Source organism: Metopolophium dirhodum, chromosome 3 (assembly GCF_019925205.1).
Source record: "Metopolophium dirhodum isolate CAU chromosome 3, ASM1992520v1, whole genome shotgun sequence".
Taxonomy (NCBI): Eukaryota; Metazoa; Arthropoda; class Insecta; order Hemiptera; family Aphididae; genus Metopolophium; species Metopolophium dirhodum.
Window position 1 is genome coordinate 37,441,853 of NC_083562.1, and position 13,494 is coordinate 37,455,346.

The 13,494-nt window shown below is 38.9% G+C and overlaps 1 protein-coding gene across 1 annotated transcript in view; it reads right to left on the reverse strand.

Annotated features, from left to right (window-relative positions):
* Positions 1-13,104, reverse strand: part of LOC132940710 (nuclear receptor subfamily 2 group F member 1-A) — a 56,779-nt gene extending 43,675 nt beyond the window's left edge. The window contains exon 1 of the mRNA XM_061008421.1: positions 12,138-13,104. Within this exon, the coding sequence (XP_060864404.1) occupies positions 12,138-12,480 (343 nt within the window). The 5' untranslated portion in view covers positions 12,481-13,104. The remainder of the gene's footprint in view (positions 1-12,137) is intronic.
* Positions 13,105-13,494: the final 390 nt, after the last annotated feature.

The window sequence follows — 13,494 nt, forward strand, 5'->3', positions numbered from 1 at the left end:
TGCAATTTGAATACTGCAGTAGGTACCTATATGGTAATCGACGGTGCTTTGTATTCAAATTTTATCTATGCGTTCATTACTGTTGAACGCCGTGCAGGTCGGGATCGTAAATCAATATTTACGCGTTAAAATGTTTATAATTGTGAATATTAATCATTTTAGCATAATTTTTTGATTCCACTCCAAAGCTCCTATACCTATATATAAATAAGTGTTCTGTTAAAACAATAGACATAATATTATGTAGTGTTCAAATGCAGGATGCTTAATTTAAAATGTAAATTTCGAAAATTACAATACTAGGAAAGAAGAACTTTGTTCGAAGCAAAAACGTAGTCAAACTCACAAGGGGCAGTATATGTATATAGTATGCTAATATTTCGTTGGAAAAGAAAATGCATTAAAATTCAGTAGGTATAATAATCTACATAGGTCATAATATAGTCTACAATAAAATATCCTTATATGCATCGCAGCTAGTAATGTATACTTGCGTTTTCGGTGTTTTAACAGATAGAAAATAAAAATCCGCCGAATGCAGTCCGTGTCGTATTTTGTTGCCAAAACATTGATACCTAGATACGGATAGTGAGCTGCAAGGTACTAGGGATTTTGAGAAAGTTGCTGGAATTCGTAAGCACGGTTTAGGTATAACAACATATCAATATTGTAAACGTAAAAATTAGACTCGTATGTGCATTGTAGGATATCACCGGGCGGAGCGATTTCACACGTGGTTCTATATGGATAGGTGGGGTGGGCGGGGTGAGATTGATGTGAAAAGTACGTGTTTGCGTATGCGAGAGTCGGAGACGACCGTGTAAATATAATAGTAATAGTTCTAGCAAAACGCTATGGCATGGGAAATTAATAATATTATTTGATACGCGCGACAGTGGAGAAAAAATATCATCTCCTAAAATACAATATTATACATTTAATAAACGATAACTGCTGCAATGCCATACTACAACAGCATAGACAGTTAAGAAAACGTGACCATTGTATAGTAGATAAATACTATTTATGCTCATAATATGGCACAGAGTAATGTGCAGGAATGACGCTTGATATTATTATTATTATTATTATTACTATTATTATTATTTTCTCGCTTTTCCTCCTCGTCTATGCGCACGTACAGTTCACACGACCCGCGGTGTACCTGCGCAGTATATTCGAGATCAGTTGACATGAATATACTCTGGGTGACTTAAACGGCAAAAAGTTAACGGGAGTGTGGTACAAAAAAAAGGTGGTTCATAACACTCGTCTATCCCTGCACCGATGCGGGTAAAGATTATACGGCGATATTATATAATATATAATATGATTATAATACTTCTATAATATTAACTTTTAAAACATAATCAACTAAATACTTACATGACTATTAAATCCTTTATTCCTGACGGGAACTTTAGTTCGAAACAGAAAAACCACAAATAAAGCAAAGCAAACTATAATATTATTATTATTTATGTACAAGTCGCTGGCCATTCTGCAGGGCGTATAGGAGGTATCAATAATACATTTGAGATCGGACGACTTCAGAGCGGTAAATGTATATATAACGTATTGTCGCCATATACGACAGCAATACAGATATATAATACTCAAATTTTGACGCAGCTGCGTCAACTTTTCAAGGGGGGGTAGTGTCACCCCGTGACTGTGGCGCAGAATCGCATGCTCAAGGCCCGACCTCTTGGCTCATACGCGGTGAGTACTTAATTATGAAAATGCGTCATTCGAAATGTAAGTTCAGTCCGCCACATTATACGAGTGATATTTTAATATAATATGTATATTATTACGTGTAGATGAGCTGCAGCCTGTACAACGCGCGATATCGGACGATTTCCGTCGGCATACTTTCACAGCAAGCTTTACGTGTATATACGATAAAATATAATATTTCATTACCTATGATCGCAGTGCCGTGCGAATGAGCCCGTCGTATAGGAGACCCGTCGCACGTATATTATATTCATTGTGTTTTATATGCGTACGACTCAATAACATCATAATCGCATGGGCGGACTATATAACGACGGACAAAACCAAATCTATCGCGTGTACCGCGGGTGTGTGTGCCGGCAGGATAGTGCGCGTATCGCGAGGAGGTAAAAATCAAAATCAAAAATACAAAATCGTTCCAAGCTCATCGTAAAATCTCTCCCCCGTGCACACACACACACAATAATACACACAATATTAATATTATAATATACGCAAACATTTCGTGCGCGCTCGCGTCCATAATGTCATAATAGACGGCATATTGTATACCTATATATTTATACATAATATTATATATTATCACGTTATAGGTGTATGCGGCGACGGTAAATAACGTGTATATAATAATATATAATAACAGTACGCGCACATTCCGATCACCCTGTATATATATATATATAGGAATAAGACGACGTACACAATGGGGATCCGAGCAGAGACCGGTTCCCACGGCATCATCGCGCCGCCGTCGCCGTCGCCCAGTCTCTTCGCCATCGACTCGCACTCACAGTCCTCCTCGACGGGTTTGGGGGCTCGCGCCACGCACACACACGCACGCGCGCACACCAACACTTATGCATAATATAGAGGTGTACGCACGCGGAAATACGCAAACTCGTGTGTGCGCGCGCGCCGGATAAACCGCACCGGCGTACGTACGGTCCAACAACAATATAATGATAATAACGATAATGATAATGATTATAATAATAGCAACGGTATAGTATGTGTTACGACTATTATACAGACGTGGACAACGACTATAATGTATTATATGGGACGTCGCGGGGAAACGGTTCGGCGAGGATAGCTGCTATCCTCACAAACGCCCTCGCTTCATTCCACCGTCGTCGTCGTCGAAGTCGAAGTCGACGCCGCCGCCGCCGCCGCCGCCGACAACAATAAGCCTCTCTCGATGTTATTATTATTATCATCATCGTCGTCGTCGTCGTTTGTTTTTTTTTTTTACACAGACTCCTCGCGCGCATCGCATTCCTCGATGATAGTATTATTATAATGTGTACACTTTTTTTTTTTCGTCTATCATTCCACTATCGTCCGAGTGTAAGGTGCCCGAGTGTACCTATATAGGACATGGGTACCAGGTCACCATTACACCCACATAACAATAATATATTATATATATATATATTATAATACGTTCATGCGCGTGCGTCGGAGAGAGATATTATAAATTACTACGGGTTCGAAATGCAGCTCAAGATGGGTAATAATATTAATAAATGTAGGACGTCTAACCTCGCATAGTATGCATTTAACGGCGGTTATGCCTTCCGATGTGTATCCTGTATACCCGATATTATGATATTAAACAGAGATGGACTTTGGAATATTTGTCGTTATTGTCGAAGAACTGGCACATCATAATCGATAATATTGTATTATATACTGCAGCGATCCCTGTAACGGTACTCATCACTGTCGCATTTCTCAAAAAGTTTTGATATTTTCATAATATGTATACTTTTTTCGTGCATCATTCCTCTCTCGTCCGAGTACAAGGTGTCCGAGCGTACCTGTATATAGGACATGGGTACCAGGTCGTCATTATACCCACATATAACAATATAATATTATATTGACATGTTTATGCGCGCGCAAGTCGGCCGCGGTAAGCGCGTGTCGGAGAAAGATATAAATGACTACAGATTTGAGCTTATGAGTATAATAATAATATAATGTTAGGACGTCTAAACTCTGAGAACGACTCCGATACATAGTATGCATTTAACAGCGGTTTACGCCTATTCTGATGTGTATCTTATACACCTACCCATTATTATGCGTACAGAGATGGTTTTACGAACAGGCTCACCCGCTTGTTTGTACGAGCTATTTCATTTGTCGTTATTTGTGCCGAAGAACCGGCACATAATGATCGATGATATTATTATTATTATACTTCAGCGATCGCTGTGATCGTCGTACTCATCGTCACACTTCTCAAAAAAGTTTTAATATTTTCATTTTTTAAGCATCAGCATTTTAAATTTCACAGTCCAAAGTAGAATATTTTTCAGGGAATTTCTATGTATAAAAATCGATTTTCGAATAAGTAGTTAATTAGTGGACCAACATTTCGCGGGGTCTACCCGGCCAGTGCCGCCTTACATTCCTTGCCTAAACTTTAAATACTCGTAATGGGTCAAGTTCGACTCAAAAATGACAACATCGCACTATAGCCCGCTTTTAACGCCCAATGACGTTTATTAAATGAAAAAATGCACGTCCTTTATTAAAACTATAATATTCATTATAGCGCGTTATAATAATATGATATCTAATATTAATCATTCTATAGAAAAAAAAAAAATGTTTTTTTTAATGACACTTTTATCCGTCTATTATGTTATGTTGTACTTCGTTAGACGATTAGTAATCATTTTTTAACAACTCGTCATTGCGATTTATAGTACTTATATTATACTTATGTATTATTATATTATTATTATCGCATGAATTATGAATAGGTAATAAACTGCAATAGACCGGTCGAAATTGTTGATAACATACTTTTTCAAAACACCAAATTTTATTTTATGCGACAGTTGAATGATGGCACCCGTATAAATGTACCGAACACGAAATTTTATTCCGAGATTTATTGTTTCTTATTTGGGGGGGGGGAGGGGGGTAGAAAATATTTGGAGAAATATTCTAAGGAAATATTTGGCGAGGGGCTAAGTCCCCCTCCCCCCCCCCCTCAAGACCACCTAGCTATACCCATACGCGGTATAATATTATTATGCAAAAGACCCAACCGTAATAATTACCTACGCCACATAATAAGTTATTATAATGTATAATGTTATGTTTTGTATACATGCACATTGTTGTGGTAGAGTTAAATTTTTGACAATTTGTTAAATGCGTAGAGGTATATTATCTGCTAAGAATGTAATATAGATACTAATATAATTTATATTCACTTTATACTCAGTTAGCGGATGGACACAATAATACCGAAACAAATATATAAGCCTTATTTTATTACTTTTAGTACTTATTATATTATTACTCGTAAATTTTTGAAATTCATAAAGGCTCTTGTGTAAAATGAAAACATTTGTGCCATGGTAAATTAAATAACATATATCATGTCGTTATAAAAATGTTATATAAAATATAAACGTAATTATATGTTCGACATTTTTTAGTTCAAGGCGGGGGTGAGGAGCTGCGTTGTCGACAAAAAACAGCACTTTTCCACTTCAATAAGATTAAAACAGTGTCCGCTGTTCGGAGGTTTTCCTATTGGAAAGCGTCCGTTAGAGGAGGTCCGACTGCGTATAATGTCAATGAAAGCTGCAGAACATATTATTATTTACAATATTTATTTATAAGCAGGTACTATATCTGCACCTACGCCTAATATTCGTTTTTATTCGGTTTCAGATAGTATAATATCTGATACAGCCATAGAAAACCAAATTGGTTCAGCGCGGTTATGGCAGACGCCTGTTAAGCACGCATAATGGATTGAATTATAATGTAATGGGATAATACAATAATAGCGATGTATAATATATTATATTATACTGCACAGAGTTAAATCAGTTCGAATCAATCGGGCCACGAGGCGTTTCTACTGCCGCCATGGTCGAGATTTCTATATATTATAATATACCTGTACGGCTGTGTATACGTACCCAGTTCCACCTATGGTATTATATTATTATGTCCAAAATACAATACGATAAAGTATAATATACGATGATAATATTATATAATTAGACGAGCGGTGTTTGAGCACGTGAAATATTCGATGATGTGCGCATTTACTGCGCGGCTGATAAGACATATAAATAATATTTGAAAAAATTTATATTAATTAAAAGATGTAAAAAAAATAATAATTATTATTATTACAATATCGTCGGACCTTGTTCCATTAAAACATTCTCAAAGGTCTCGGGCGGCGATGATTACGTATTACACATTGGTATAACTATGTACTAATAACTACACATTATACGACGTGTTATAGCTGATAATATACGTCTATGTACTACAGACGTGAAACGTTATGCACACAATGCAAATATAATATAATATTATTCAATGTTACGATAAAAATGTTATACAGCTACCGAAAAATCATACACTTGGCCGTATCGACTATCGGGTATTGTAATATATATATATTATATAGGTTATGATGAACAAACGTTTTAGAATAATATTCACACGTTGAAGGTGAAACCGAAAAAAGTCAATATCGCACGGTGTAGATATAATGTGCGAACTCGGTATATATTTTATGAAGTGCCTATATATATATACTGCTGTAAGTACGTGTATGACATCTATTACAAATATATATATATATGTATACTTGAGTAATGTATATTACGAATAAATCTAAAAACGAATATAAAGTGTACCCGCGCAACACTGCAGCGTTTAATATTATAATAATAATAATATATTATGACTCGACGAAATATGTCTTTGCCAATTTTTTATTTCTCCTTGCTTACATTCATTTTCATAAAATATTAATAATACACGTTGTACAGGTACATGCGAGCGGCCGTATAACATTGAGTCGTACCATTATAATATATATTATAATATATTCTACTATCTCTTGCGATGCAGTGCATTGCGTATACACCGCATTTATTATACAGTTAATCCGTTGTTTGATTACGCAGAATTAACTCTTTTAATCAGTTACGCACTCATTTTAATAACACCCACCCACCCACCTATCCATCTATATACTATACATAATATAATTATTATACCGCACATCCCCGGAGCACCGCGGCAGACACCGTCATCGACATAGGTACGCGAGCATAATATACACTTTATACCCTTCTGCAGCGTCGTGACCCTTTACCCCGATTTTTTGTAAATTTTTAGTTTTGTCAGGTCAGGTTACTGCAGCAGCAGCGGCGGCAGTCTTTCAGATCTCTCCGCTTCACCGCGCCCCGCGGCTTATTATTTCCACCCCGCCGCACCACCACCACCCCCCCCCCCCCCACCGGCCAGCCCTCGGGGCGTTTAATATTACACGATAGTTTCACTGTACCAGCTAATTAAGAGACACCGCCGCCGCCCTCGTCGACAAAACAGCACAATTAAAACGCGTCGTACACGGACACAAACAAACAAAACGGGTGGTACATACTGTATAATATATACACAGTGTAGATGTATATTAATATATATACATAGGTATATAGGTACGGTCGAGCGTCGGACTCGTGCCCGGGACTGGGACACGATGAGGGGGAACGAATAATAAAAAAAAAAAAAAGATCACGTTAACAAAAAAAAAAAAAATAATAATAATAAAAAAAGAGAGACTCCGTCGGAGACAGAGAGAGAGAGAGAGAGAGAGAAATGAACTGTTAGCTGCTTTGTGATAATGAAGGGTATATGTGCCTACGCTAGCGTCGTGCGGGATTCGTTATACGGACCGGGACCGACCGGCCTGGCATCTGAAATGCGGTTTATATTATTATCGTCATTATCATTTGTGTGTCGTCCTCGGCCTGGTCATTATGAAAAAAAAAAAAAAAAAAAACGGGAGTACAAAAAAAATATTTTAAATGAAACGGCGTCGGTGGTACACAACAACAGTTCGTGTATATAGACTAATACACGCGTGTAAAAACCTTATGAAAAGTGGTCGCATTATTATAAAGGAGGGTGAAAAGGCTTTTTTGTTTCTGTTTATCACTTCGCTTATCAGTCTCTCTCTAACGCTCTCTCTCTCTCTCTCTCTCTCTCTCTCTCTCTCTCTCTGTCACTCCTCTCAAATCTCCTGCACGGATCGAGTTATTTAATAAAAACGAAGTGTGAATACTACCCCGACTATTATTATTATTATTAATGTACCTAGAGTTGATATAAAGACATGATACAATATAATAAGTACTAGACGGATATAGTATGGTTCCGTTTTTTATTCAAACAGAAATCGTCGGGACGGCTCGATTCAGACGACGAGGTGATTTCGCGTGTTTAATTATATATATACTAATCAAAATATCTACCTATATATATTATGTGTAGAAGGATATGCCAGTCCGCCCTATTATTATACTAATGTACTGCCGAGGTAGTATAGTTAATATTATACATATATAATATATATAATGGAATAATCAGCGCGTAAACGGAAACATAATAATTAAGTTCAAGCATATTAAATTATTATCATTGAACACGCAATTTTTGTATTTAATTTGCAGTCGTTTATGTATAGGTACTTTCATCCGTCGCAGATTTTGTCGGGAACGCATATACCTGCTGCAGTATTATAATATTATAGATACCATAAATATACATGTATAGTATACCAACATCGGTACATATTTGTAAACCAGCTGCAGGTATCGTTTACAAGTAACACGATATATTTATGTCAAACTATATATTTTATATAATTTTTTTAAGGGCACGTGTTCAAGTGGTTATTTACAGAAAAACTGTATACAATTATATAATTATCTGACTTATGCCGTTACATTATGTTACGATGTTCAGTACCTATGTAAATTAAATATCGATGAAAAAAAAACCAATAGGTATACAATTGTATGATAATCATTTTCGAAAATGTATGTAAGCCCTGCAGTGGGTTTTTGTGAGATTGTCGTTTTGGAAATTAAAAAAATATTGACCATCGATCTAGATAGATGATTTTTCGATTTATTAACGTGGCTGCAAATTATAGTACCTATGCACATTAGTCATATTATATTAAAGTGTGCACCTGTTGCGAGTGTAATATAAAGGTTAATGCGAAAATTAACATTTCCATCGGAAACCGACAAATCATCGTTGTCGAGGGGGTTGTTCACAGCGCATAATGTGTATCTGCAACAGGTGTATGCATATATAACGTACTACACCATATTATCACCTCCCCGCAAGAGCGTTTTTGAACGTTATAATGTGGATTACCGACAAGTATGATATATTTTATGCATGTAAAAAAAGAAGCAAAAACATAGTTTCCGATTTTCGCCTGCGGGGGCATAAAGGTATAATATATAATGGGATCGTAATTCCACGCATGCCTATATATTATTATGTGTTATGCGTCAAAAGTCAAAGAAAGTGCTTATATTAACTTGCAAACAATACAATGGAGCTATCTATTGCGACTGTATTATTTTCGTTTAACTTCTTTTTTGTATACGGACAAAAGTTTAAAACGTATGCAGGTACATCTGATTGAAAATTTAATATATACAATTGGGATTTTAGAGAGACACACTAAATCGTTTCAAAAAAAAAAAAAAATACAATTTCAATATTAATTATTTTTGTACGAACCGAGTTCAGTTCAAAATCGTTTTTCACAATCGATCGGTTATTACCATAATATTGAAATTTAAAAACATCACCAGCCCGATGATTTTATTTTTTTCGACGACTTGTCCGGACGCGATATGATCGAATGCTGTTATTACCTATACTTACATTTACACACACACATACACACACACACACACACACACACACACACACACACACATACACACTCATTTATATTATTATGTTGCAATGACGCAACCGGTTGACCGCATGCTCGTGTGTTTTCGTGTTGACTGTGGAGGCGTCAGATGTTAGGTAGATTTTTTAAGTTTTTTTCAAGTTAAATCCCTCTGCGATCTTAGTGTCTCGCCATAGTTATATAAAAACAGAAAGAAACACTGCAAAACATAGGTACGCTTATTATGTATGGGTGGTATTAATGGAAATCGCGCATGTTTGCATAAAACCAAAACAATAACGGCGACAAATTGGACACGGTCTACCGCGGTTTGAAAAAAAAAACATTTATAGTAAATTTTACACTTTAATCCATATACTGCTATAATATAGAGACTGAGGCGTGATTGCCAGCTCGTGCCCAATCGCTGCAGGTTGGTGCGGTCAAACGGAATTTAAAAAATATACACAATACCACGTATTACCAGGTACCTGTTTAGCAGAACACTGATATTTGGGTACATAGGTAACATAATATTATAAAAAAAACATTTCGTCGGAAACATTTTAAAAACGCGTTTTTATACCATTGCAATATCCGTACAAAATGCATAGGTATGTATATAGGTAAATTAATATATTATACACCCACAAACGTGGCCAATTTTGCAATAAAATTATATTTACCAATACAATTTTTTCCTCGACTGCAGTGATGTGTAGTAGCCCGATCGTAATTATATGCATGCGCATTTAAAAATAATATCATGTTAAATTATATTATATAGGTACCTAATTATACCCATGTATTATTAGTATTAATATCTCAACTATACGATGGGTATATGATGATGATATGTTTTTTGAAATAAAATACATATTTTAAATATGATTTTAGTGTTCGAAGACGAACGCAACGTAATAGTACCGACGGTAAGTTATTTTTTTTTCCATATATTATTGAATTATTATAGTCATGACAACTATTGTGCAATGTGCGTTTGACATTTATCAATACACTTGCAATAAACAAAAAACGTGTTTCTCCGCGATTGCGGCGTCATACGATTTTAAGCATGTTATTTTTGAATTTACAATAAATCACTGTTTGTCGTTTACCATCACGTGCGTAATATATGCGTGTACGATTTTTCCGGTGGAATCCGGCCGTCGCGTCGGCCCGGAAAATTTGTCATTTTTAATATCTGCACGTGTGTATCGCAACCTAGGTATATATAATATTATATGACATAATACCCATAACCTAAATCTAAAACCCGCCACTTTAATACCCGGATCGGCCCGAATACCCGAATATACCTAGGTACTGGTGGTGATAAATTATTATTACCCCACGGCGACGACCCGGGCCCGCCGCCGCGATCGATAATTAATATTATTTTGAACGCGCAGAACGACAATAATATATTTTTATCTAACGACTTCACTTTGCAGGCTTTTCGTCGTGTATACCTCTACACCATCACAACGATTAATTTTGCAATAAAATTTTATAATATATTATTGTGCGCAATAATTTGTCGCGATTTTTATTATATTATTATCGTTTTTTTTTTTTTTTTAGCACGGGGCTGGACTCGCGTACGGTTCATCTCGCGCGTGTCTCGATGTTTACGTTTCCGAGGGGCGGCGGCGGCGTATATATTATTATTATTATTATTATCCGTCGCGGGCGGGTGTCGGGCGCGCACACAAAAAAACAAACCCACTCAGATGAGGCGGCGGCGGCGGCGGCGTCGGCGGCAGCAGAGACACGTCGGGTTATGACCCGCCGACCGGTTGACCCAAAGGAATCCGGTTCTGGCGCGCGCGCACGCGTGTTCGTGTGTATATTACAATATTATATTATTATGTGCTCAGCGGCGCGCGATCGGAAACCGCGCCGGGCCGCGTTCAATTTTATCATTATCATTAATATTATTTTTATCAATATTACATTTTTTTTTGTTTTGCAGTTATCGCCGCGAGTAGCGAGCGGCGCCGTCCGCAGTTTAAGCATTTTTTTTTTTTTTTTTTTAATCGCTTTTCGTAATATTTTCCTCTGCGGAGCCGTCCCGACAACAGTCGAGATGCGATCACTCGCTCGCGAATATTATATTAACTAACTAATATTATATCATGTCATAAAATGCCCATACGTATATGCCCGTATATAATATAGCTAAATGAAACGTAATAAAGCGAAATAAAATAAATAAATACATTTTTTTATGTGCAGGTTGATTTGTCGTGTACGTCCGTTGAAAATCCAATCGAATATATTACAGGATTTTTAGCGCGTTTTCCCGCCACGCGGCGGTCGAGAAAAAAAGATATTTATTTGTTCACGATTGTAAAATTTTTAGGTCGCAAGTTATTATTTTATTTTTGTATTCTTATACGCCGATCTATAAAATCGTTTGATTTTTTTAAAATTGTTTATTAATAATTGCACACTTGTAATTTTTTTTTGTCGAACATTTTTCGACATTTAATATTTTATCGAGTCAACGTTGTTCAGATAACGAAAAATAATCTTTTTAAAACTCGTTATAAATAATAATATTTATCGATCGATCGCATCATATTATTATTACTATTATGTGTATGAAATATACGCAGTAAACCGCACTGACCTTCGCAAGTGAACTGTCCGTAGTGTTTGCCGCTGCTCTTGTCACCGCACACGACGCACTCGATGTTCTGTCCGTTCTTATCGCACTGTCCGCCGAGCGTGACCAGCGAACCGCCGGACTGCGAGCTGGCCGTTCCCGGCGTGGTGCTCTGCTGCGGCTCGTCCAGATGGTGGCCGCCGCCGCCACCGCCGCCGGGTGGGTCGCGCCACGCCGGCGTCACCAGCGACATGCTCCGGGTGAACCCACCGAGATCGTGGTGGTGTCCACTGGTCAGCAGGTCCGGCGGCCCGCCGTGCGGCGGGCCCTGGTGCGACGGCGGCGCGGCCGATCCGACGCCCGTCATGCCGGGACCGCCGCCACCGGACACTGTGCATAGTCCGCCTACCGCCGCGCGACACACCGCGAGGCCGTTATGCGGAATAATAATGGTGCTTGCCGGTGTGCACCTGAGCTTCTGCTGAGACTGTCGGGCTAGTGCCCCGACTTGGCGGCAGTGCAGGTGGTGCCGGTCGCTCACCGCGGAAAACCGCCGGGCGCCTCAGCACGCGATGCTGTGCCCGCTGTAATCGACCGTAGTGGTCGGCGAAAAAAAAACACTGAACAAACGACTTTTGGTATTTTACCGATAGACACGCAAGATGAGTTAACAAACTATATTTATTTCCCGATAGCTAACACACGGTATGAAACACTTTTTTTTTTTTCGCCGATATTGTTAGTGATAATTTTTGTCTCGTCTCGTATCGATTTGTAGTGGCAAGCGAAAAAAAATTAAATAAAAACAAAAAAACAGATTTCGAATGACGAATAAAATTTACACGCGCGAAACGTGGCGGGCACGGACGACGATCGTTTCGGATTTTTGACCTTTCGGAGACCTGGCGGCCGCGATCCCAGATCGGAGTGAACTGACCCGCGGGCCACCGGGTTAGGTTAGTAGACCCGACCGGGGAGACCGGTGCGCGGCGGCGGCGGCGTGCGTACACGACGGCGAAGGCGACGGTGCTGCTGCCGCCGCTCCCCTCCACCGCCGTCACCATAGCGACCGGGGCGCCCGGTGTGCTGCCATTGGCTCCCGACCCGGCCACCTCTGACCAATTCACACGCGCGGTCGCGGCCCCCGGTGACACAGACCGCCGCGCGCGCGACGACGGACGAAAACCCCGTCGGCCGGCGCGCGGCGGCGGGTGCCCAGGCTATTCGCTCCCCCGCCCGAGACGCGCCTACCGACGCCACCGCTACCCCGACACCCCCCTTTTGTATTTTTATGTTTTTTTGCGCTTCGGTTTCACCGCAATAATTAACTCGAGTGCAATATTCCCCTGCAGCCTCCCCCGCCACACCTTGCGGACGCGGA